Raw genomic sequence first — 18,816 nt, forward strand, 5'->3', positions numbered from 1 at the left:
AGGGTCATAAAGGCAGCTTTTGGCACATTGGCCTTCATAAATCGAGTGCTGATGATGGGATGTTATGTTGAAATTGTATAAGATGTTGGTGAGGCCTCATTTGGAGTATTGTGTGCAGTTTTGGTCACTACCTACAGGAAAGATGTAAATAAAATTGAAAGACTGCAGAGAAAATTTACAAGAGTGTTGCTGGGACTAGAGGTCCTGAGTTACAGGGAAAGATTGAGTAGGTTAGGACTTTACTCCCCACAGTGCAGGGTGATTTGATAGGGATATACAAAATTGGGTTGGGTCGATAGGGTAAAAGCAAGCAGGCTTTTTACACTGATGTTGGGTGAGAATTGAACTAGAGGTCATGGGTTAAGAGTAAAAGATGAAATGTTTAAAAGGAACATGGGAGGGAACTTCTTCCCTCAGAGGGTTATGAGAGCATGGAATGAGCTGCCTGAGGGAGAGGTGGTTGAGGGGTCTAAGGCCTATGATCTGAGTGTAGGTCAATGGAACTAGGCAGATTAATAGTTCAACACAGACCAGATGGGCCAAAGGGCCAGTTTCTCTGGTGTAGTGACCTGTGGCTCTCTTTGATGGCAGCAGACTGGTGCCGATGTTGTGTAGGGTAGTTCTTACTGCCCATTGTAGAGCCTTCATCTCTGCCACAGTGCAGTTTCTGTATCATGTAGCGATCAGCTTGTTAGGATGCTCTCTATCTTCAGTGAATATAGGTGTGCACAGTCCAGCTCTCTTCCACCTTCTCAGAAAGTAGAGGCATTGGTGATCTTTCCTGCTTGTGTAGAATGTGTTCTGCGCTGTCAGGAGTTTGAACCTGTTTACAGTTTCCACTGACTGCTGCAAGAGGGACGTGAGTGATGAAAGTTTTGCTAAATTTCAGAACCACCTACTTTGTCTTGTTGACATTAAGGAAGAGGTTATTTGCCTGGTTCTAGGCCCCAAACTCTTCCACCTCCTCTCTGTAGATCATCCCATTGTTGAAGAACCCAGCACTATCATATCATCAGTGAACTTGACGTCAGTGTTTGGTCGTGCTATCCTGGGTGAGCAGTGGGCTCTGAACACAACCCAGGGGTGTACCATGTTGAGGGTGATGGGGAGGATCCCGACTGTCTGAGGTCTGAAGTCTATAACCCTGTTGCACAGTGTTCACCAAGGCAGCCCATTATCTAGCTCTGCTTACTGAGCAATTTCTTTCCTCTGCTAGTGTATTTGTGACTCACTCTCCACCCCCATCCAAATCTTGTGCACACTAGGAATTTACCTGCAGCGGCCATTCAACCTACCGACCTGCATGTCTTAGGGATGAGGGAGAAAGACGAGCTCAGAGGTATCTCCAACCAAGTTACAAAAGCAACGAGAAAAATAAATTGTTATAAGATCTTTTATTAATTCTTAGAGGAGAAACATCACAAGAACCAAAATAGAAGCAGTTTCCTTGAGCTCATATACACAAACAACAGCTAAAGATACAAAACTAGGTGTTTCTGTCATCTTTATATCATACATTATTTCAATATATATAATTATGTACATTATCACACCATAATGCCATAAATACACATTTTCATCCTCTGTCCCATCCCCATCATTCCCAGAGACACCAGTCTCTGAGCTATCTTTGGGACCCTGTAGAAAAATTTGGAAAGGACCAGTTACCCCACAGGGTCTCCATGGAAACCTGGAGGTACAAGCTGGATCCTTTAAGTATACAAAACAAAGATAGTTACCCCCAAAAATGGAGAGTTACTGCAAAGTTCACTGGTGAGAGGAGAACAGCTCTTAATCGTCCACAGAACAACCAACGTGCACGAGCCTCTTCTCATCTCATCTGTGCAAGACTGTACCCCGATGCACAGCGTGGAGTGGACCATCCATTTACATCCAAAGAATGGGGCAAGAGGGTGACTATTTTAAAAGAGTACCTCAACTTGTACAGGAACATTGTTACAGACAAGACTACTAAAGGCGCAGCATTTCTCTTCAAACCATTGCCTTACTCAAGCAGAACAGCCAAAAGAAAAATATAAATCAGGAATCTCTCCTGTTTAACATTGAGGGGCAACATTGCTTTCCACATTGGAACTTGAACCAGGAAGATGCTCCCTGTGAAGGCAGTCAGGAGAGAAAATATTCTTGTTTATAAAACAAAAAAAAACCTACAACTCAGTAAGGACTCATTGGGCTCATTAGCTTGCCATGGTGAATGTGGAGCCCACATACTTAACGATGGATAATTCTGCCATGGTCTCAATATGGGCAAGGAATACTTAACAACCTTGATTCAAATACTCCACTGAGGATTTATCTACCCTCTTACAAGCAATGAACAAAATAAAATCTAGGTTAGTGTAAAAAGAATTAATATGTTAAACCAGGGTAACACACACAAAATTCTGGAGGAACACAGGTCAGGCAACATTATGGAAAGGAATAGAGTCCATATTCCAGACTTTAGGGTTAGGGTTTACCCTTCATCAGAACTGGAAAGGAAGGGGGAAGAAACCAGAATAAAATGGGGGCTGGGAGGTGAAGGAATGTGATGGGTGAAGCTAGGTGAAGAAGGTAGGTGGGTGCGGGTGGGGGAGGGGGATGAAGTGAGAAGTTGGGAGGCGACAAAATTTAGACAAGATTGGATCCATTTTACCTCTGCAGCTTAGTGGAAAGTTACTTGCTCCTGATACCATCAACCTGGCAACATTTGCCTTTGAGAAGCATTTTTCAGCAGAGCCATGGGTTGAGCTACTCCAGGTAGAAAGATTGGTTTGATTGGGTCAGTAATTGACTGGCTACTGTAAAATACCCTGGAGTAGGCAGGTGGGATAATGATTCAAAGGGAGCTTTCTGGTTAAAGATGGTATGTTATACCAGGCCAGCGAAATATGGAAATTAATTTTATTTAGAGGGAGAGCATGGACAGACCCTATCAGCCCAAAGAGGTGTGCTGCCCAGCTAGCCTCTGCTTTAGCCCAAGCCTAATCACAGGATAATTTACAATGACTAATTAACCTACCAATGGTAGGTCTTTGGACTATCGGATGTAACCAGAGCACCCGGGGAATCCGATGGAGAGAAGGTGCAAACTTTCTTGGAGGATGTCAGAACTGACCTCCAAACCGAGCTCTAATAGTGTCACACTAACATGATGGGAAAATGGATCTGGTAGGTTGCTCTCCTGGGAATTGACATGGATGCAGTAGACTCGAATAACAGCCTTCTGTTTAAAAAGGAGAAAATTAAATGCTCTGGTTGACTACTGGAGATTAGGATGATACAGGACTTGAACACTACTCCCTCTGGGGAAGGGGAGGGGTCGGTTAAAAAAAATTACACGAGGGTTACCCAAACTGCTCACAAGGTAGAAGTCCAAAAAATAATAGACAAGGGTAAGAAAGCCATGAAGTGTTCAGTTCCACAAAAGAAGAAAAATTCCCTTCTTTCCAGCTTTCAATTAAGGCACATGATGCCAGGATCTAAATTAGTAAAGGAAAAGAAACTCCATCTCGGTGGAGAATGAGGTCAGGCCAACGTGTAGCACAGATGAGATATCTGGCTTTCACAGGGGGGTTGGAAGTAAGTTGGGATACTGCAGTGAGGCAGGAAGGAGCACTGAACTGACTTGGCAAGCCTGTGGACTCACCTTTGGGGTTTCTGCAGCTCAGGCTCATTATTTGTTCACTTTACTTGTCCCCTTTTGTGCATTGTATGTTATGTGTGGTTTTTCATGGATTCTGTCACATTTCTTTGTTTCTCTCTGTGGTTTCTGCAAGAAAATGAATTTCAAGGTTGTATAATAAATTTATTTTGAACTTTGAATTCCTGTGGCTTCTGAAAGGCATGATCAAGGGCAAATTTTTGGGGTGTGAAAACACATCCGGGCCAATGGGTAATAGGTGCTCTGTAAGCCTGGACCACCAAAACTGGCCCTGAGATAAAGATCTCCCCAGATCCCATCACCAATCCTCTGCCATCTCTTCCTGACAAGACAAACATAGAGCCCACTACGTTTGCATGTTGACTAACTACATTAAAAAACAGAACAATTCCAAAACGTTAAAAAAAGAAATGCTTAAAAATTAGCAGTAGAAATTCTGGCCGCATTTCACAAATGAGTCAGATTAAACAGAAAAGTAGGGGGCTTCTGGTACACAAATACACCAGTGTTACAATGTTCAGAACACCAGTAGTGGGTGATGCTGGATGAAAATTTACCTTGCTTGTTAATGATTTAGTAACTCAGATCCATACTGGGCAGCCAAGTACTGCAGGGCAAACAAGCAACTACCCAGACCTGCATTGCCATAGCCTCATTCACATCCTTCTTGGACCACCCCAAAACACTTCACAGTCAATCAGGTGCCTAGTGCAAATTAGGGTGGTGTAACTCTTCAACATGTCCAACTTATGGCACTCTCTCAACAAGCAACAGATCCATCTACAGGGCATTTTCTTTTTAATTTGCCTCATTTTTGGAAAGGGGAGAAAGCCCGCTGGGATCTGACTACTGCGAGCCTCTTGCCACAGAACAAGTGCACCTGGACTATTCCTTGTGTGTTGCCACTGCATCCCAACTCACTGCCTGCAGAAAGCAGGAGCAAAGCATTCCAGTTTAAACCCTTGAGGAGAAAGAATGGCTCAGAAGTGGTCAGAAAGCCAGATTGCAAGAGGAAGAGTAACCTCAGCGGACATCTAATAGCTGGGAAGGAAGCCAAATGAAAGGAACCAAACTGGATACCAGGGAGACATAGTAGTCTCAGCCATCTCCCAACAGATGCATGTTCCGCCATGTGGCTGGTTATGCCTAAACAGGAGGATGGTCCATATCCCAAGCAATGTGTGTGGGGAAAGAATCATGTGGTGTTGGGAGGGGGTTGCTGAGGCACAGAGTGGAGATGATTATCCGATACAGCTCCGCTCATGGAAAGCGGTTTTGAGGTCCCAGTAACAACAATGCCCTGTGTCCTACCTCACTCTGTGCAGAGGAAGGAATCTTTGGGAACTTCCAGTTAAATCCCTTGGAGAGAAAGTCACAATACAAGAAAGTGGTAAAATTCCCCTTGTGTCCTCCTGCCTGAGCTCCAGAAACCAACAGTATATTGAGCAACACACACAAAATCCTGGAGGAACTCAGCAAGTTCAGCTGCATCAATGGAGGGGAATAGACAATCAACGTTTCAGATGAAGGGTTCTGGCCCAAAATGTCGACTGTTTATTCCCCTCGATAGATACTGCCTGATCTGCTGAGTTCCTCCAGCATTTTGTGTGCACTGTTCAAGCTTTCTAGAATCTGCAGAATCTTGTGGCTATGGATACGAATGGATCTGTGTATTGGATATATGTCATCTCCTCTCACTATGGAATTGTGTTTTGGAATGGATAGCCAAGTAATGGCCACAGACCACCAAATCTGGCCCCGAGATAAAGATCCCCCCAAGATCCCATCATCAATGTGCCATCTGTCCCCCACAAGACAAACTCAGAGCCCACAGCATTTGGTTGTCGACTAACTACATTAAAAAACAGAACGATCCCAAAATGTTAAAAAAAAAGAATTGCTTAAACTCTAAAACAATGCCAAGTCAGCCAGGGAGAGTTCTTAACCTTCAATCAGAGACCCACGTCTTCATATCCAAATGCAACTCACATTTGACCACAGATCGATGGGTTAAAATAAATTTGGAAGCCAATTTCCATCAGATGTACAGACCAGTTGCTTTAGTTTGACTGAGCAGATTAACTAGTTCCCAGTTTTTTTGCTGGTAATCGGCGACAGCCCTTCACAGCCTGAGCTTAGGAACACAGTCGGGTGAGAGGCTGCTTACTGCTGGTACACACCATACCACCCCCACCCACACACCCCAACCCCGTCCACAACTCCTCCCACTGGAGGGCAGGCTCAGAATTCGTCATCAGAGCTCAGCAGGAGGGTCTTCTCTGTGTCACGGATACTGGCAGTACTGTGTGTGCGAGAGACAGTGTGCCCCTTGTGCCAGGGCGTGCCGTGCTCCAGGGTGGACTGCTGGGTGTACTGCTGATAGGCAGGCGAGAAGTTATGAATGGCGTCCTGCACGATGTCGTGGGGGTTCATGGTCTCTTTCAGGCTGCTGGAGATGCTCTTCATCGGGGCACAACGGCCTGGAGGAGAAACCAGGGGCAAGTCAGCATAGGATACAGGAACGACAGCACTCAAACTACTCCTCCTCACATTATTCATTCCCTCCCTCACACCTATTCAATACCTCCTCCCTCACATCATTCAATACCTTTCCCATCCCCTCCTTTGCCACCCCATCCCCTCCCCACACTTTAATACCTCCTCCCTCATCCCCTTCTTCACACTGTTCAATGCCTCCTACCTTGCCTCCCTCAAACTCTCCCTGGCTTCCCTCACATCCTCCAGAATGACCTTAAATGCATCATCTTTTGGTCCCCAATGGCCCAGGCCCATTCCTTATTTTGAGACCGATATCAATTCTAGACACCCCGGCCTGGGAAAACATCCACTCCATAGCCTCTCTGGGTAATCCTGGTCCTGATCACTTCCGATCTTCATTGTGCCTTGTTTTTGGTATCATTAGGGATACCTGCCCCCCTCCCCACCTCAGCCATTCCCTTTTCTCTCTTTTACCTTCTGAGAGAGGATATAGGAGCTTGAAAACGTAGAGGTCTTGACTCAAGAACAGCTTCCTCCCCACTGCTGCAGACTCCCAAGCCAATCATCTCTTCCACATCCCCCTCCCTGGTGGTGCTGCCTTGTTTAACTCCACCTCTGACAGTTATTCCACTGCCACTTTAGCAGTTCCTTTCAAACACCATTCTCTTATCTTACACTCATTTGTAGTTCTCATTAGCATGTATGCTGCTTACTCTGAGTAACACACACACAAAGACACTGGAGGAACTCTTTCAGTCAGGCAGGACCTATGGAGAGGAATAAACAGTCACCATTTCCGGCCAAGAAACCCTGGTAAAGGGTCACAGATGAAACGTTGATTGTTTATTTCTTTCCATAGGTGCTAGAGGAGCAGGCCACATTTTGTGTGTGTTACTGTTATTCCAGACCTCTCGTCTTTATGATTCACTCACCCTGAGAGGTTCACATAGGTAAGGAACTTCATTGAGCCCTGGTATGTAGGAGAAGTTAATCAGAATTGGGTTTATTGTCACTGACATGTATCATGAAATTTGTTGTTTTGCAGCAGCACAGAACTCAGGACAGTACAGCACAGGAACAGACCAAATAAATCAGTAACTAATCTCTTCTGGATACACAATGTCCTTATCCTTCCCCTAATATATCTGCCTCTACCATCAATCACTCAAGGAAGGGTGTTCCAGGCACCCACCATGTAAAGGTTTTGCCCCTCACCTCACAATTCCTTTGAAATTACCTCCTCTCGCCTTAAAACCATGCACTCCGGGTTTAGACATTTAAACCTTCGGAAAATGATACTGTCTACTCTATCTATGCCTCTCATAATCTTATAAACCTCTATTAGATCTCCCCTCAGCCTCCACCAGTCCAGAGAAAACAACCCATTGGTCCAAACTCTCTTTGGAGCACATGCCCTCTACTCCAGACAGAATCCTGGTAAACCTCTTCTGCACCCTCTGCAAAGCCTTCCTATAATGTAATACTCCAGATGTGGCCTAACTACAGTTTTTGGTGTCTTCCCCCTTCCTTTCCAGTCCTGAAGAAAGGCTTCAGTCCAGAACATCGTCTGTTCATTTTCACACACATTGCCTAACCTCCAACATTTTGTGCACATTGCTGCAATTTTATAAAGCTGCAACACAACTTCCTGACTTTAAAACTCAATGGCTTGACTAATAAATGGCAAGCATGCCACGTCTTCTTAACATTCCCATTAACCTGTGTAACCACTTTCAGGGAGCTAGGAGCTCCAACCCCAAGATCCCTCTGCTCATCAACACTGTTAACGGTCTTGCTTTACTGTCTCTTTACATTTGACCTACAAAGGTATAACATTTCACGTGGTCAGCTTAAACTCCATAGAAGGCAAACCAGTTCTGCAGAAATATTTGCCAAGAAGACCATGATCTCCTGTGTCACATAATAATAATGAACCACCAATTCTGCATCCATATCTACAAATGATCTATATCCTGTTGTATTCTTTGCTAGGCATCTATATACACTCTATGTTACAATAAGAAACGTGTGTGTTAAAAATGAAAATGAGTAGTGCAAAAAGAGCAAAATACTGTGGTAGTGTTTATAGGTTGGATCATTGCCTGTTCTGAAATTCGATGGCAGAAGGGAAGAGATGTTCCTAAAACGCTGAGTGTGGTCTTCAAGCTCCTGAACAATTCTACACAATGGTAGCAAAGAGCAAATATTCTTCAAAATTCAGGGTTCAAAGTTGTTCTGCTTCATCCCGCCATCCCCGGGATCAATCTGGCAAAACTTTCCTGCACTCCTTCTGCCACAGGTAGACAAGGAGCACAGACCTTCACAGAATATTCCAGGTCTGGTCTTGCCAGGGTCCACATCATTGCAGTGAGCTGATTTTGTTCTTAAGCAAATCCACATGCAATAAATATACCATATCACAGCATAAAATCAGGCCCTTGACCTCCATTAGGATCACAACCCGCCATAGCCCCTCCCATCCATGTACCTATCCAAACTTCTCTTAAACTTTGAAATCAAGCTTGCATACATCATTTGCACTGGCAGTTTGTTCTACACTCTCACAACCCTCTGAGTGAAGAGGTTTCCCCTCATGTTCCTCATAACTACCTATGATGCCACTTTCAATGAATTGTGGACCTATATTCCCAGATTTCCCCCTCAGTGCCCAGCTGCTCACTAAGACTTACCCCCCGGACAGTCCTACCAAAGTGCAACACCTCACTCTTGTCTGCATTAAATTTAATTTCAGCCCAATTTTCAAGCTGGTCGAGATCCTGCAAGCTCTGATAGCTTTCCTTGCTGTCCACACACAGATTTGCTGAACTAATTAACCACATTATCACCCAGAACATCGATATAGAAGACAAACTGCAATGGACCCAGCACCGACCCCCATGGCACTCCACTAGTCACAGGCCTCCCGTCAGAAACGCAACCATCCATTATGACCGGCTTCTCCCACAAAGCCAAAGTCTAGTCCAGTTTACTACCTCATCATGAATACCGAGTGACTGAACCATCTTGTCCAACTTCCCACACAGGATCCTGTCAAACGAGTTTCTAATCGCTGGTCCAGTGCTCTTGTCAGAACAACTGCAGGTTTCAAATGGGAAATTTAATTCACTTATTCACATGGTGTGAACATCACCAGCAAGTCCTGTCCATTCCTTTTAAATCTTTCCCCTCTCATCTTCAACCTACGACCCTCCAGTTTAGGTCTCTTTCCCTTGGAAAAGAAGTGTGTGCATTCACCCTTTAGTACACAAAGGAATAAACTGCCCAACTTCTCCCTATAACTGCCCTTCAAGTTCTGGCAACATTCTCAAAAATATTCTTCACTGTTCCCACTTAATGATGTTTTTCCTTTAACAAAGAGATCCACTCCCACCTGACCTGGGACTTAGCTCCACTTTCCTGTCCACTGATGTCATACTTAAGATATTCAACCTGCCAAGTCTATGCCAGCTCTCAGAACAATCCCATCAATTCAATTTTTCCTGTTTATTTCCCAGTGGTCAGTCTGCTCCCATCCCTACCCCCTTATTCTGCCACCAATTCAGCAACCAATGAACTCCCTTCTCCATTCATCTTCCCTACTAATTCTCTCCCGGCCCCTACCTCTACAACCTAACCGTTCACTTCCTCCCTCAACACCATTCATGGGCCCAGTCTTTCCAGGTGAAAGGAACCTCACCTGTGAGTCTATCACGTCAGGTATCCACTACATCGGCAGGACCTGATGCAGATTGGGTGATTGCTTTGTTGAGCACCGTCTGCCAGACAAAAAGCAGGATTTCTTGGTGGCTACCCATTTCAATTCAACTTCCCATTTCCTTTCCGACATGTCGGTTCATGTCCCTCTCTACTGCCATGATGGAGCAAAACTCAGGTGCAACACCTCACATTCCAACTAGGTAATCCTCATCAGCCAGGACATGCCCTCTTCTCATTACTACCACCAGGGAGGAGATACAGGAGCCTGAAGGCACACACTCAACATACTGGGAACAGCTTCTTTCCTTCTACCATCAGAGTTGTCATGAGACAATGAACCCACAAACGCTAGCTCACTATTTTGCTCTGTTTCGATTAATTTTTTTATATTTCTTCTAACTTATAGTAATTTATGTATCACACGGTACTTCTGCCACAAAACAATAAATTTCACAATGTACTGTACGGTGATAAACTCGATTCTGATTGTAAACCTGATGGCATGGACATAAGTTTCTCTAATTTCTGGTAATTTCTCCCCCCTCCCTCTTAACTCCTCCCTCCACCTCCTTATTCTGGTTTATGCCTTCTTCCTTTCTGGTCCTGATGAAGGGTCTCAGCCCAAAACATCAACTGTTTATTTCTCACTATAGATGCTACCTGACTTGCCGAGTTCCTCCAGCATTTTGTGTGTGTTCTTCCAGATTTAATTACTTGATGCAAATTCCCATGGTCCATGATGGAAATTGAATTTGTACCTCTCCAAAACTCTGGCTGTTCATTGCCTCTATACAAATTCAGTTTCCATCATGGTGTGGGTTTGCTCCAGGAAAGGAGAGGGAAGATGGTGGTGCCAACTGTGTCCAGTAGTCAAGCTTGGGTCAAATTCTGCTCCCCATGATCACAGACAATGGGGAATTCTGAATCACAAGAGATTCTGCAGATGCTGCAGGACATTGTCAATCGGTGGCAGTAAACTTGCAGTATCTTGAGAAGTTTTGGGAGCACGGGGCTGTCATTTAGAATGATGCAACAGGGCCTTTTGAAAGTCCAGGCTTTGCATCCAAGTCCCTGCCACCAGATAGCTGAAGAAAAAGGAAAGAATGCAGAGCAAGAGAAAAATGAGGGAAAAACAAATTGACTCGTACTCAAAGGAGCATATGTTTTTACCCAGAGGAGATTCTACAAGTGGCAACCTCCAGGTGAAACAACACCCTTTGCAAAATTAGACTCCAGGCTCAATACAGGTTCTTCCCCCATGCATTGGCTCCATCCCCAGGATTGTTTATAATTGCACCCTCAGTCTATAACACACCACACTGGAAGCACAGTTGATGCCACAAGAGACACAGCAAGATCCCACAAACAGCAAAGACCTAGCAAAAAGCAACACAAGGCAATTTAGTCCCTCAAGCCTGCACTGCCATTCAATACGGTCACAGCTGACTCTACCTCAACTCCACTCTCACAGCAATTGTTTGTATATTAAAAAAAAACACCAATGGATCCCTCTCTTGTAACTGAGTCCTCTGTTGGGTAGAGTACAAAGATTTAGCAACCACACCGCCCCATCCCCAGAGCTTCCCTCTAAGGTGTGCATGAACACACGTCATTTGCTACTAGCATACAAAGGAATTTAAACTGCACACAAAAGGTTGTCAGTTTACCTGGTTGGCATGTTCAGTATATTTCACAATTGTACACAATTACATTTCCTTTTCCGGTTTCTGATGTTGACAATGTGGAGTTTGTGTTGATTTGTCTACGGATTTTAGAATTAGCTTATTTATACCATTTTTATTGAAGAAATTATTGGTTCACTATTTCAAATTCCAAAAAAGCAAAGGGCGTGAAGTGCGAAAGAGTTGTTAGTTCATTTAAAGTGTTATGACTTTTTATAAGTGTCATTTCGCATGCAAATCACATATGGACAATGTACAAAAGCTCCAGTGAGAAAATCCTTCATGACCCGCTACAGGCCTGCTACATGTTTTGTGAAAGTGCAGAAGAAGTGCAAAAATGATCAAACCCAGAGGTGGTCAAAGTTTGTACTGGCAATGTTTTGCTAGCTGTCAAAATGAATACCTCCATAAATAAGATTCAGTGCACACGTTATCATTGGGTGAAAAATTGAACAGCACAAGATTTTTGTGCACACTGGCCATTACAAATTAGAGGGAACATTACTGCAGGGTGAAGTTGATCCCTCCTCACCCCAGTTCCCAATGCGTGTAGAGTCCTTAACAGAGTGACAGAAACAAGCATTTTGGCCCATCTAGTCTGCAGTGACCATTAAGCACCCACTAACACTTCTACCTGCTCCTGACTCTCCCGCAAGGTCCATACTTATCCTTGTCTATGACCATCTTACTGTTCCCCAGTTGCTCAGCCACCGAAAAGCTGTTCACCTGCTAGGCTCATTACCCAGTGCTAGATCCAGAACAAACCATCCTTTTGTTGACTTTCTTGGATGCACCCAAGAAATTCTGCCATCTAGCCCTCTTGCTTTAAATAGTTTATATTAGGGACTTTGAAGGCTCTCACGACAACAACCCTATTGTTTATACACCTTTCCTTATTCAGCCTGCATGTCTGTCCCTCAATGTTCCAGTGGCCTTTGGGAAGGTATTACAATCCCAGAGTGATGGCACCCCTCCTATTTTTTCTACCCACATAGACTCAGTGGGTGAGCCCTCCATTATGTCCCCTCTGAGTGTAGCAGAGATATTGTCCCCGATTAGTTGTGTATCCCCTTTATTTATTTATTGAGATGCAGCACAGAGTGGGCCCTTCTGGGCCTCCAAGCTACACTGCCCAGCAATCCCTTGGTTTGACCCTAGCTTCATCACAGAGAATTTACAATGACCAGTCAATCTATCAATTGGTAGGTCTTTGGACTGTGGGAGGATGTCGAAGCACACAGAGGAAACCCACTTAGTCACGAGGAGAACGTACAAATTCCTTACAGGCAGTGGTGAGAACTGAACCTGGATTGCCTGTACTGTAAAACAATGTGGAAAACCACTATGCTACCATGCCTCCCTCTCTATCTTTTCTAAAAGATCAAACACCCTGGGACAATAAGCACCCACTCCTGTCCCTCTCTCAACCAAGTCTCTTTAATGGCCACGACATCATAGTTCAATGTACTGATCCATGCTCCTTTACACATTACACTCCTAGCATTAAAATACACACACTTCAAACTAACTGTCCCATCGTATCTATTATTTTGACACCTAGTTTCCTCTCCATCCACTTTCTGATCTGGTGCTCCAATTCCCACACCCCTGCTTAAACTTCCCGAGTAGCATTAGTGAACCTCCTTACCAGAATAAGTTTAGGTGCAACCTGTTCCTCTTGTACAGGTCACTCCTGCCCCAGAAGAGGTTCCAATGATCCAAGAACCTGAAACCCTGCCCCCTGCACCATTCCTCAGCCACTCATTCATCTGTACTATCATTCTATTCCTGGCTTGATTAACATGTGATGCTGGAAGTAATGCAGAGATTACTTGGGAGGTCCTCTTCTTCAGCTTTCTTTCCTAACTCCCTTCACTCTCTGTGCAGGACCCCTTTCCCCCTTTCTACCCATGTTATTGGTGCCAATGTGCACTATGACCTCTGGCTGCTCACCTTCCCCCTTCAGAATATTCTTCAGCTACTCTGAGACCTTCTAGACCCCAGGACCAGGGAGGCAACACGCCATCCTGGCTTCTCTGAGAAACCCATAACAATGAAGTGTAACACTTATCGCTCTGCCTGACTCTACCTTTCTCTGCCGAGCCTCAGAACCGGACACAGCATCACTGGCCTGGTTGCTGCTGCTGTGCCTTAACCGGCCAGACCCTCAGCAGTATCCAAGGGGGTATACTTGTTGCTGAGGGAAATGGCCACATGGGAACTGCTTACTCTCCTTACTTCTGGCGGTCACCCAACTACTATCTGAAACCTGTGCTTTGGGTGTAACCACCTCAGGAAAAGTTACATCAAGGAGATTTCCAGCTTCCTGGGTGGTCCTCCAGTACTTTCAACTCCAGTTCCTTGTCAGTTAGGTGTACTTCCTGCAGATGCAGTCATCAGGGTAACTGTCAGGAACACTGAGATCTCACACCTTACAGGAGTATTCCACTGCCCTACCTACCATCCTGCCTACACTGAATGAAGGACTAAGGATTTACAGACAATAAAATAAAGCTTACCTGCACCTTCTCTCTGAAACCTCTGAGTTTCACCCTCACTTAGGTCACTCACTCGCCCTCTTCTCATTGAGCTTGTTATAGTTTTGGCTCTAACTTCTCAAGCCTAAGTTCCACAGTCAAAAATCAACTGCAGCAAATGACTCAGAGTGGGAGGCTGAGGCGCAACACGCAGAGGGTAAGGATGCCTCTAACACTGGCCCACTGGCCGCTCTGCCTACGCCACGCTCCTTTTTATTGTCTCAAATAAAACTAACTCCTGGTGCAATCTGTTCTTTTCAAATGGTGGGTGCTTCCTTTGGAGAAAGGTCTCTGAAGGGAGATTCAACTGTGCTTTACTTTAAAAAACAATTCCTGAACAGAAAATTCAAAAATTCCACATGCTGGAAACCCAAAAGGAAAATGGGAATTACCTGTGATGCCACTTTCCAGGACAAACTTTCTTATTGTAATTTATAGTAGAGTTTATGTATTGCGTTGTACTGCTGCCACAAAACCGCAAATTTCACAACGTATGATATTAAACTGATCCTGAACACTTCTCACTGATTAACCCTTTCATTCTCACAAAACTTGTTTGAACCCTCTCCAACGCCAGCACATCCCTTCTTAGGTAGGGGGCCCCAAACAGAACATGGGACATTCACAGAGCAGAGTTCAACAGCAGCACAGAGAATAAAAAGTTAAATTCTGCCTACCGTAGGGCCCGTACGCCAGGACTATCCAAGGTGAAAGATTGGCAGAAGGAGACAGAAAGATAGAGTGAGAGAGGGTGAGAGAAAGGTCCCCTGCCCCTGTAAAGAGCACTGGTTATGAAAGTACAAGAACGATTCCACAGTATACCTGCCTTTGATCAATCATAAATGTAGTATTGCACAAGGAGATGAGGTAATGGACCTCCCTGGTTGCCCTTTGTTATAACTGGGTAACTCTAGGGGGCAGTACTAGGACAGCCAGGGAGAGTCTAACACAGGCATGGGCAAACTACAGCCCGCGGGCCATATGCGGCCCGTTAAGCTTTTTAATCCGGCCCGCAGAACTTGATGAAATTATATTAATAAACCTTGTTAACGTTTTTTCCCCGCAATTCTGGCGTCTTCCCGATAGATGACGCACTCTATATACATTGACCTTTGTTGAGGTGCAGCGTATTACTCCACATTTGCGCTTTACTTTGTGACCTTGTGGCGACCCATTTCCTGGCACATCCGAACCGGCTCACAATTAGCCAGCATTCCGGCTAAGGGAGATAGCCTGCGGGGATTTGCGAGCACAGAGCTCCACATATTGGCGCGCTCTCACTGTTCTGTCATTGTGCGGGTCGTTGTTGAGTTTTGGCACAGGGGACAATTGAATAAGAAGGAGCAGGACAAGTAGACCTGCATCTCCTACCGTTTTTGAAATAAAGACAGTCAGGAGGAGAGTGATGATGATAATATCTTGATAACAGAATCTTCAGTGCTTTAAAATAATAACTGTTACTATTTAAAAAAGCTGTATTTTATTCATTTAATTTTCAGTGTTTTAAAAGACATTTCAATAAATAGCTAAATACCATGGGACTTCAAAGACAGATATTTTGTTGTAATGCATTTGTTCATTTTCAGTTGAAATTAAAGCACATGTTTTCTACATATCCCATGATATTTTATTTTCTCTTATGAGGTGTATTACCAAAACACTCCGTCCATCTGCTCCTGGTCCGGCCCCCCTGTCAAATTTTAGAACCCTTTGTGGCCCTCAAGTCAAAAAGTTTGCCCACCCCTGGTCTAACAGGTAGGATCAAGACAGACAAATCCAACAACTTGTGAGTTGTATTTACAGAGACTGCCTGTCCTCTGGAGGCACTGGTAAAACTCAGGGCTCCACATCTCCACACTTTCATAGGACAGTATAGCATATTACAGGCCCTTTGGCCCATGATGTTGTACTGACCTTTTAACCTCCAAGATCAATTTAACCCTTCCCTCCCACATAGCTCTCCAATTTTCTTTCATTCATGTAACTAAGAGTCTCTCAAATCTCCCTAATGTACCTGTCTCTACCACCACCCCTGGCAGGGTGTTCCATGCACCCACCACTCTATGTAAAGAATTCACCTCCAACAATCCCCATAATTTCCTTCAATCACCTTAAATGCCCTCTGTTGTCAGCCATTTCCACCCCGTGAGTAAGAAGCTGGCTGCGAACTCCACCTTTGCCCACTTTAATCTTGCACATCTCCCAGAAGCAAGTTTGAACCCACATCCTCTTTCCTTGTCTCCCTCCCTCTGAGCGACCAGTGGGCAATGGGTGGAGACAAGTTTCTCAGGAGCCACGTGGCCTTGCCTCAGAGTTGACTGACACCAAGTATCTGACCAAGCCACTGAGGGCTGGTTGAACCACCAGTGATGGACAGATGAGAAACCCAGCCACCTTAAGTATCCTTCTCTCAGTCGATGGGTTTTGCCTAAACGTTATTCACCAACGATATCCTCTTGGCCACCCAGAGTAGGGCAATCACTTGCTGAATTCCTTTGGTTACATTTACCTTGTGAGTCCACTCGCTTGTCTCTGTAGACCTTGGATGTAAAGGCGTACCGCAGAGCGATGGCAGCAAAGAACATCTCGATGCAGATGATGAAGTTCTGGTAGCCTGCAGCAACTGTTCCCTCACCCACGTAGACGTCGGCCGCTGCGATCTTGGGGATGGCTCCACACTTCTCCAGAATAGCCAACAACATTCCTGATGGGGGGAGGAAATGAAAGGTCAGCACACCTACTAATGCAAGGGACGGAGAGGGCAGAAACGCAAGAGGGAAATAGACTCAATCCAGTACATCACCAGCTTGACTCTCCCCACCATAAAAGTACCTGAAGGAGGCTCTGCCTGAAGAAAGCAACGTCCACTACAGATCTTCATTATCCAGGCTGTGCTATCTTCTTGCAACTCCCACTGGGCAGGAGATACAGAAGCCAGAAGTCTCACACCAGGTTTAGCAATAGCTACTTCCCTTCAACCAATCAGTTCTTGGACCAACCTGCATGACCCTATCACTATCTCAGTAGGGCAACAATGCACTTTATGTTTTCTTTTAAAATAGTATTTAAAATGTTTTTTTAAAATGTGAATGCTACTTATCCGATGCTATGCTTGTGATGTTTCTGCAAGCAAGTTTCTCCTTGCAACTGTAGAAGTCCATGTATGTACACAGACAATAAACTTAACTTTGGGTGGGATCGGACATGGGGAGCTGCAAATGACCAATAGAATTTCTCTTCAAATATCTCCATAGATGTAAGCAGGAACGAAATTGGTCAAAGGGTGAGTGAGAGGGGAAAGAGGAGATAGCACACAGTAACACAATAGTTAAATTACCAGACCATCATTTACAGCCCTAAATCGTCTGGGATCATGGGTTCAAATCTCACAAGGGCAGCTAGAGAATTAAATTGATACAAAAGATTCTGCAAATTCTGGAAATCTTGAGCAGCACACACAAAATGCTAGAGGAACTCAGCAGGTATCTGTAGAGAGGAACAAATAGTTGATGTTTCAGGCCGAGACCCTTCATCAGGACTAGAAAGGAAGGGGGCAAAAGCCAGAATAAGGTGGTGAGGAAACCAAGCTGGCAGGTGATATGTGAGCCCAGGTGAGAGGGAAGGTGTCTGGGAAGGGGGGTGGGGGTGAATCGAGCAGCTGTGAGGTGATGGGTGGAAAATATACAGGGCTGAAGAAAGAAAGAATCTAATAGGAGAGGAGAGTGGACCAAAGCAAACTGAAGAAGAGAAATGGAATCAGAGACAGGTGAGGGGCATATGAGAACAGTTGAGAGGGCAACCTGAATGAGGAATAGGAAAAAAAGGGAGAAATTGCCAGAATTTGGCAAAAATCGATGTTCACACCATTGGGTTTGAGGCTACCCAGACAGAATTGCGGCATTAGAGGTGGCCATAGCTCAACATGTCAGAGTGGGGATGGGAATTAAATAATTACGATGGAAAAAAAATTCTATGCAAGTGGGCCATGAAATTACTGAAATCCAATTAAAACCCAGCCAGTAATCCCAGGGCAGTGAATCATCTATTTACAGTTATATAGTGGTCTTGTGAGTGCCACTGGAATCTTTCTTTTGATTCTTAATGCACTCATTTGAATTTACGATCTGAGGAGGCCACTGGGAGATTCAGAATTCTTTTGTCCGTACCTCTGGATGCCAATGCAGTTAGCTTGCCTGCTAGGCTACCATCCCCAGAGAAGGAACCAATTCTAAACCAATTATTATGTGCCTGACCTAACCTTTAGGAAGCTATTCCCAGAATTAAATATTTATTAAGTGAGTCCCTAGTTGCAATTCACCTCCTCAACAGCAGAGGGCACTTGCAGCTACACTCTGCAGCCTGGCACCCATCAATCAGTGAATCCTTCAGGCTAATTAAATCACGAGGTTGCAGAGCCAAACAACATGAAAATAAGCACTTCGGCCCATCGAGTCTGTACACGAGAGGCAATTTACACTCACAATATAACCTAACCACCCACATACCTTTAGGATGTGGGAGGAAGCCGATGCAACCCCAGTTTGGGCATCAACCACCATATCCATAGCCTGAAAGGTTCAACTTTGACCTCTGGCACGGTCTGTGTGCATTTTTTTAAAAACATTCCTCACACAGAAAACAAACTCCACACAGACAGCGCCGGAGGTCAGAGTTGAAGCTGGGTCTGTAGGGTTTCCGCAAATAAAACAAAATAAGG

General features: G+C 44.7%; 1 protein-coding gene across 1 annotated transcript in view; it reads right to left on the reverse strand.

Annotated features, from left to right (window-relative positions):
- Window positions 1–1,375: 1,375 nt before the first annotated feature.
- LOC132383210 (transmembrane protein 184B-like) overlaps window positions 1,376–18,816 on the reverse strand; it is a 94,583-nt gene continuing 77,142 nt past the window's right edge. The window contains exons 8-9 of the mRNA XM_059954100.1: window positions 16,609–16,803; window positions 1,376–6,144 (exon numbers count right to left, since the gene is read on the reverse strand). Coding sequence (XP_059810083.1) covers window positions 5,906–6,144; window positions 16,609–16,803 — 434 coding nt within the window. The 3' untranslated portion in view covers window positions 1,376–5,905. The remainder of the gene's footprint in view (window positions 6,145–16,608; window positions 16,804–18,816) is intronic.

Source organism: Hypanus sabinus, chromosome 29 (assembly GCF_030144855.1).
Source record: "Hypanus sabinus isolate sHypSab1 chromosome 29, sHypSab1.hap1, whole genome shotgun sequence".
Classification (NCBI taxonomy): Eukaryota; Metazoa; Chordata; class Chondrichthyes; order Myliobatiformes; family Dasyatidae; genus Hypanus; species Hypanus sabinus.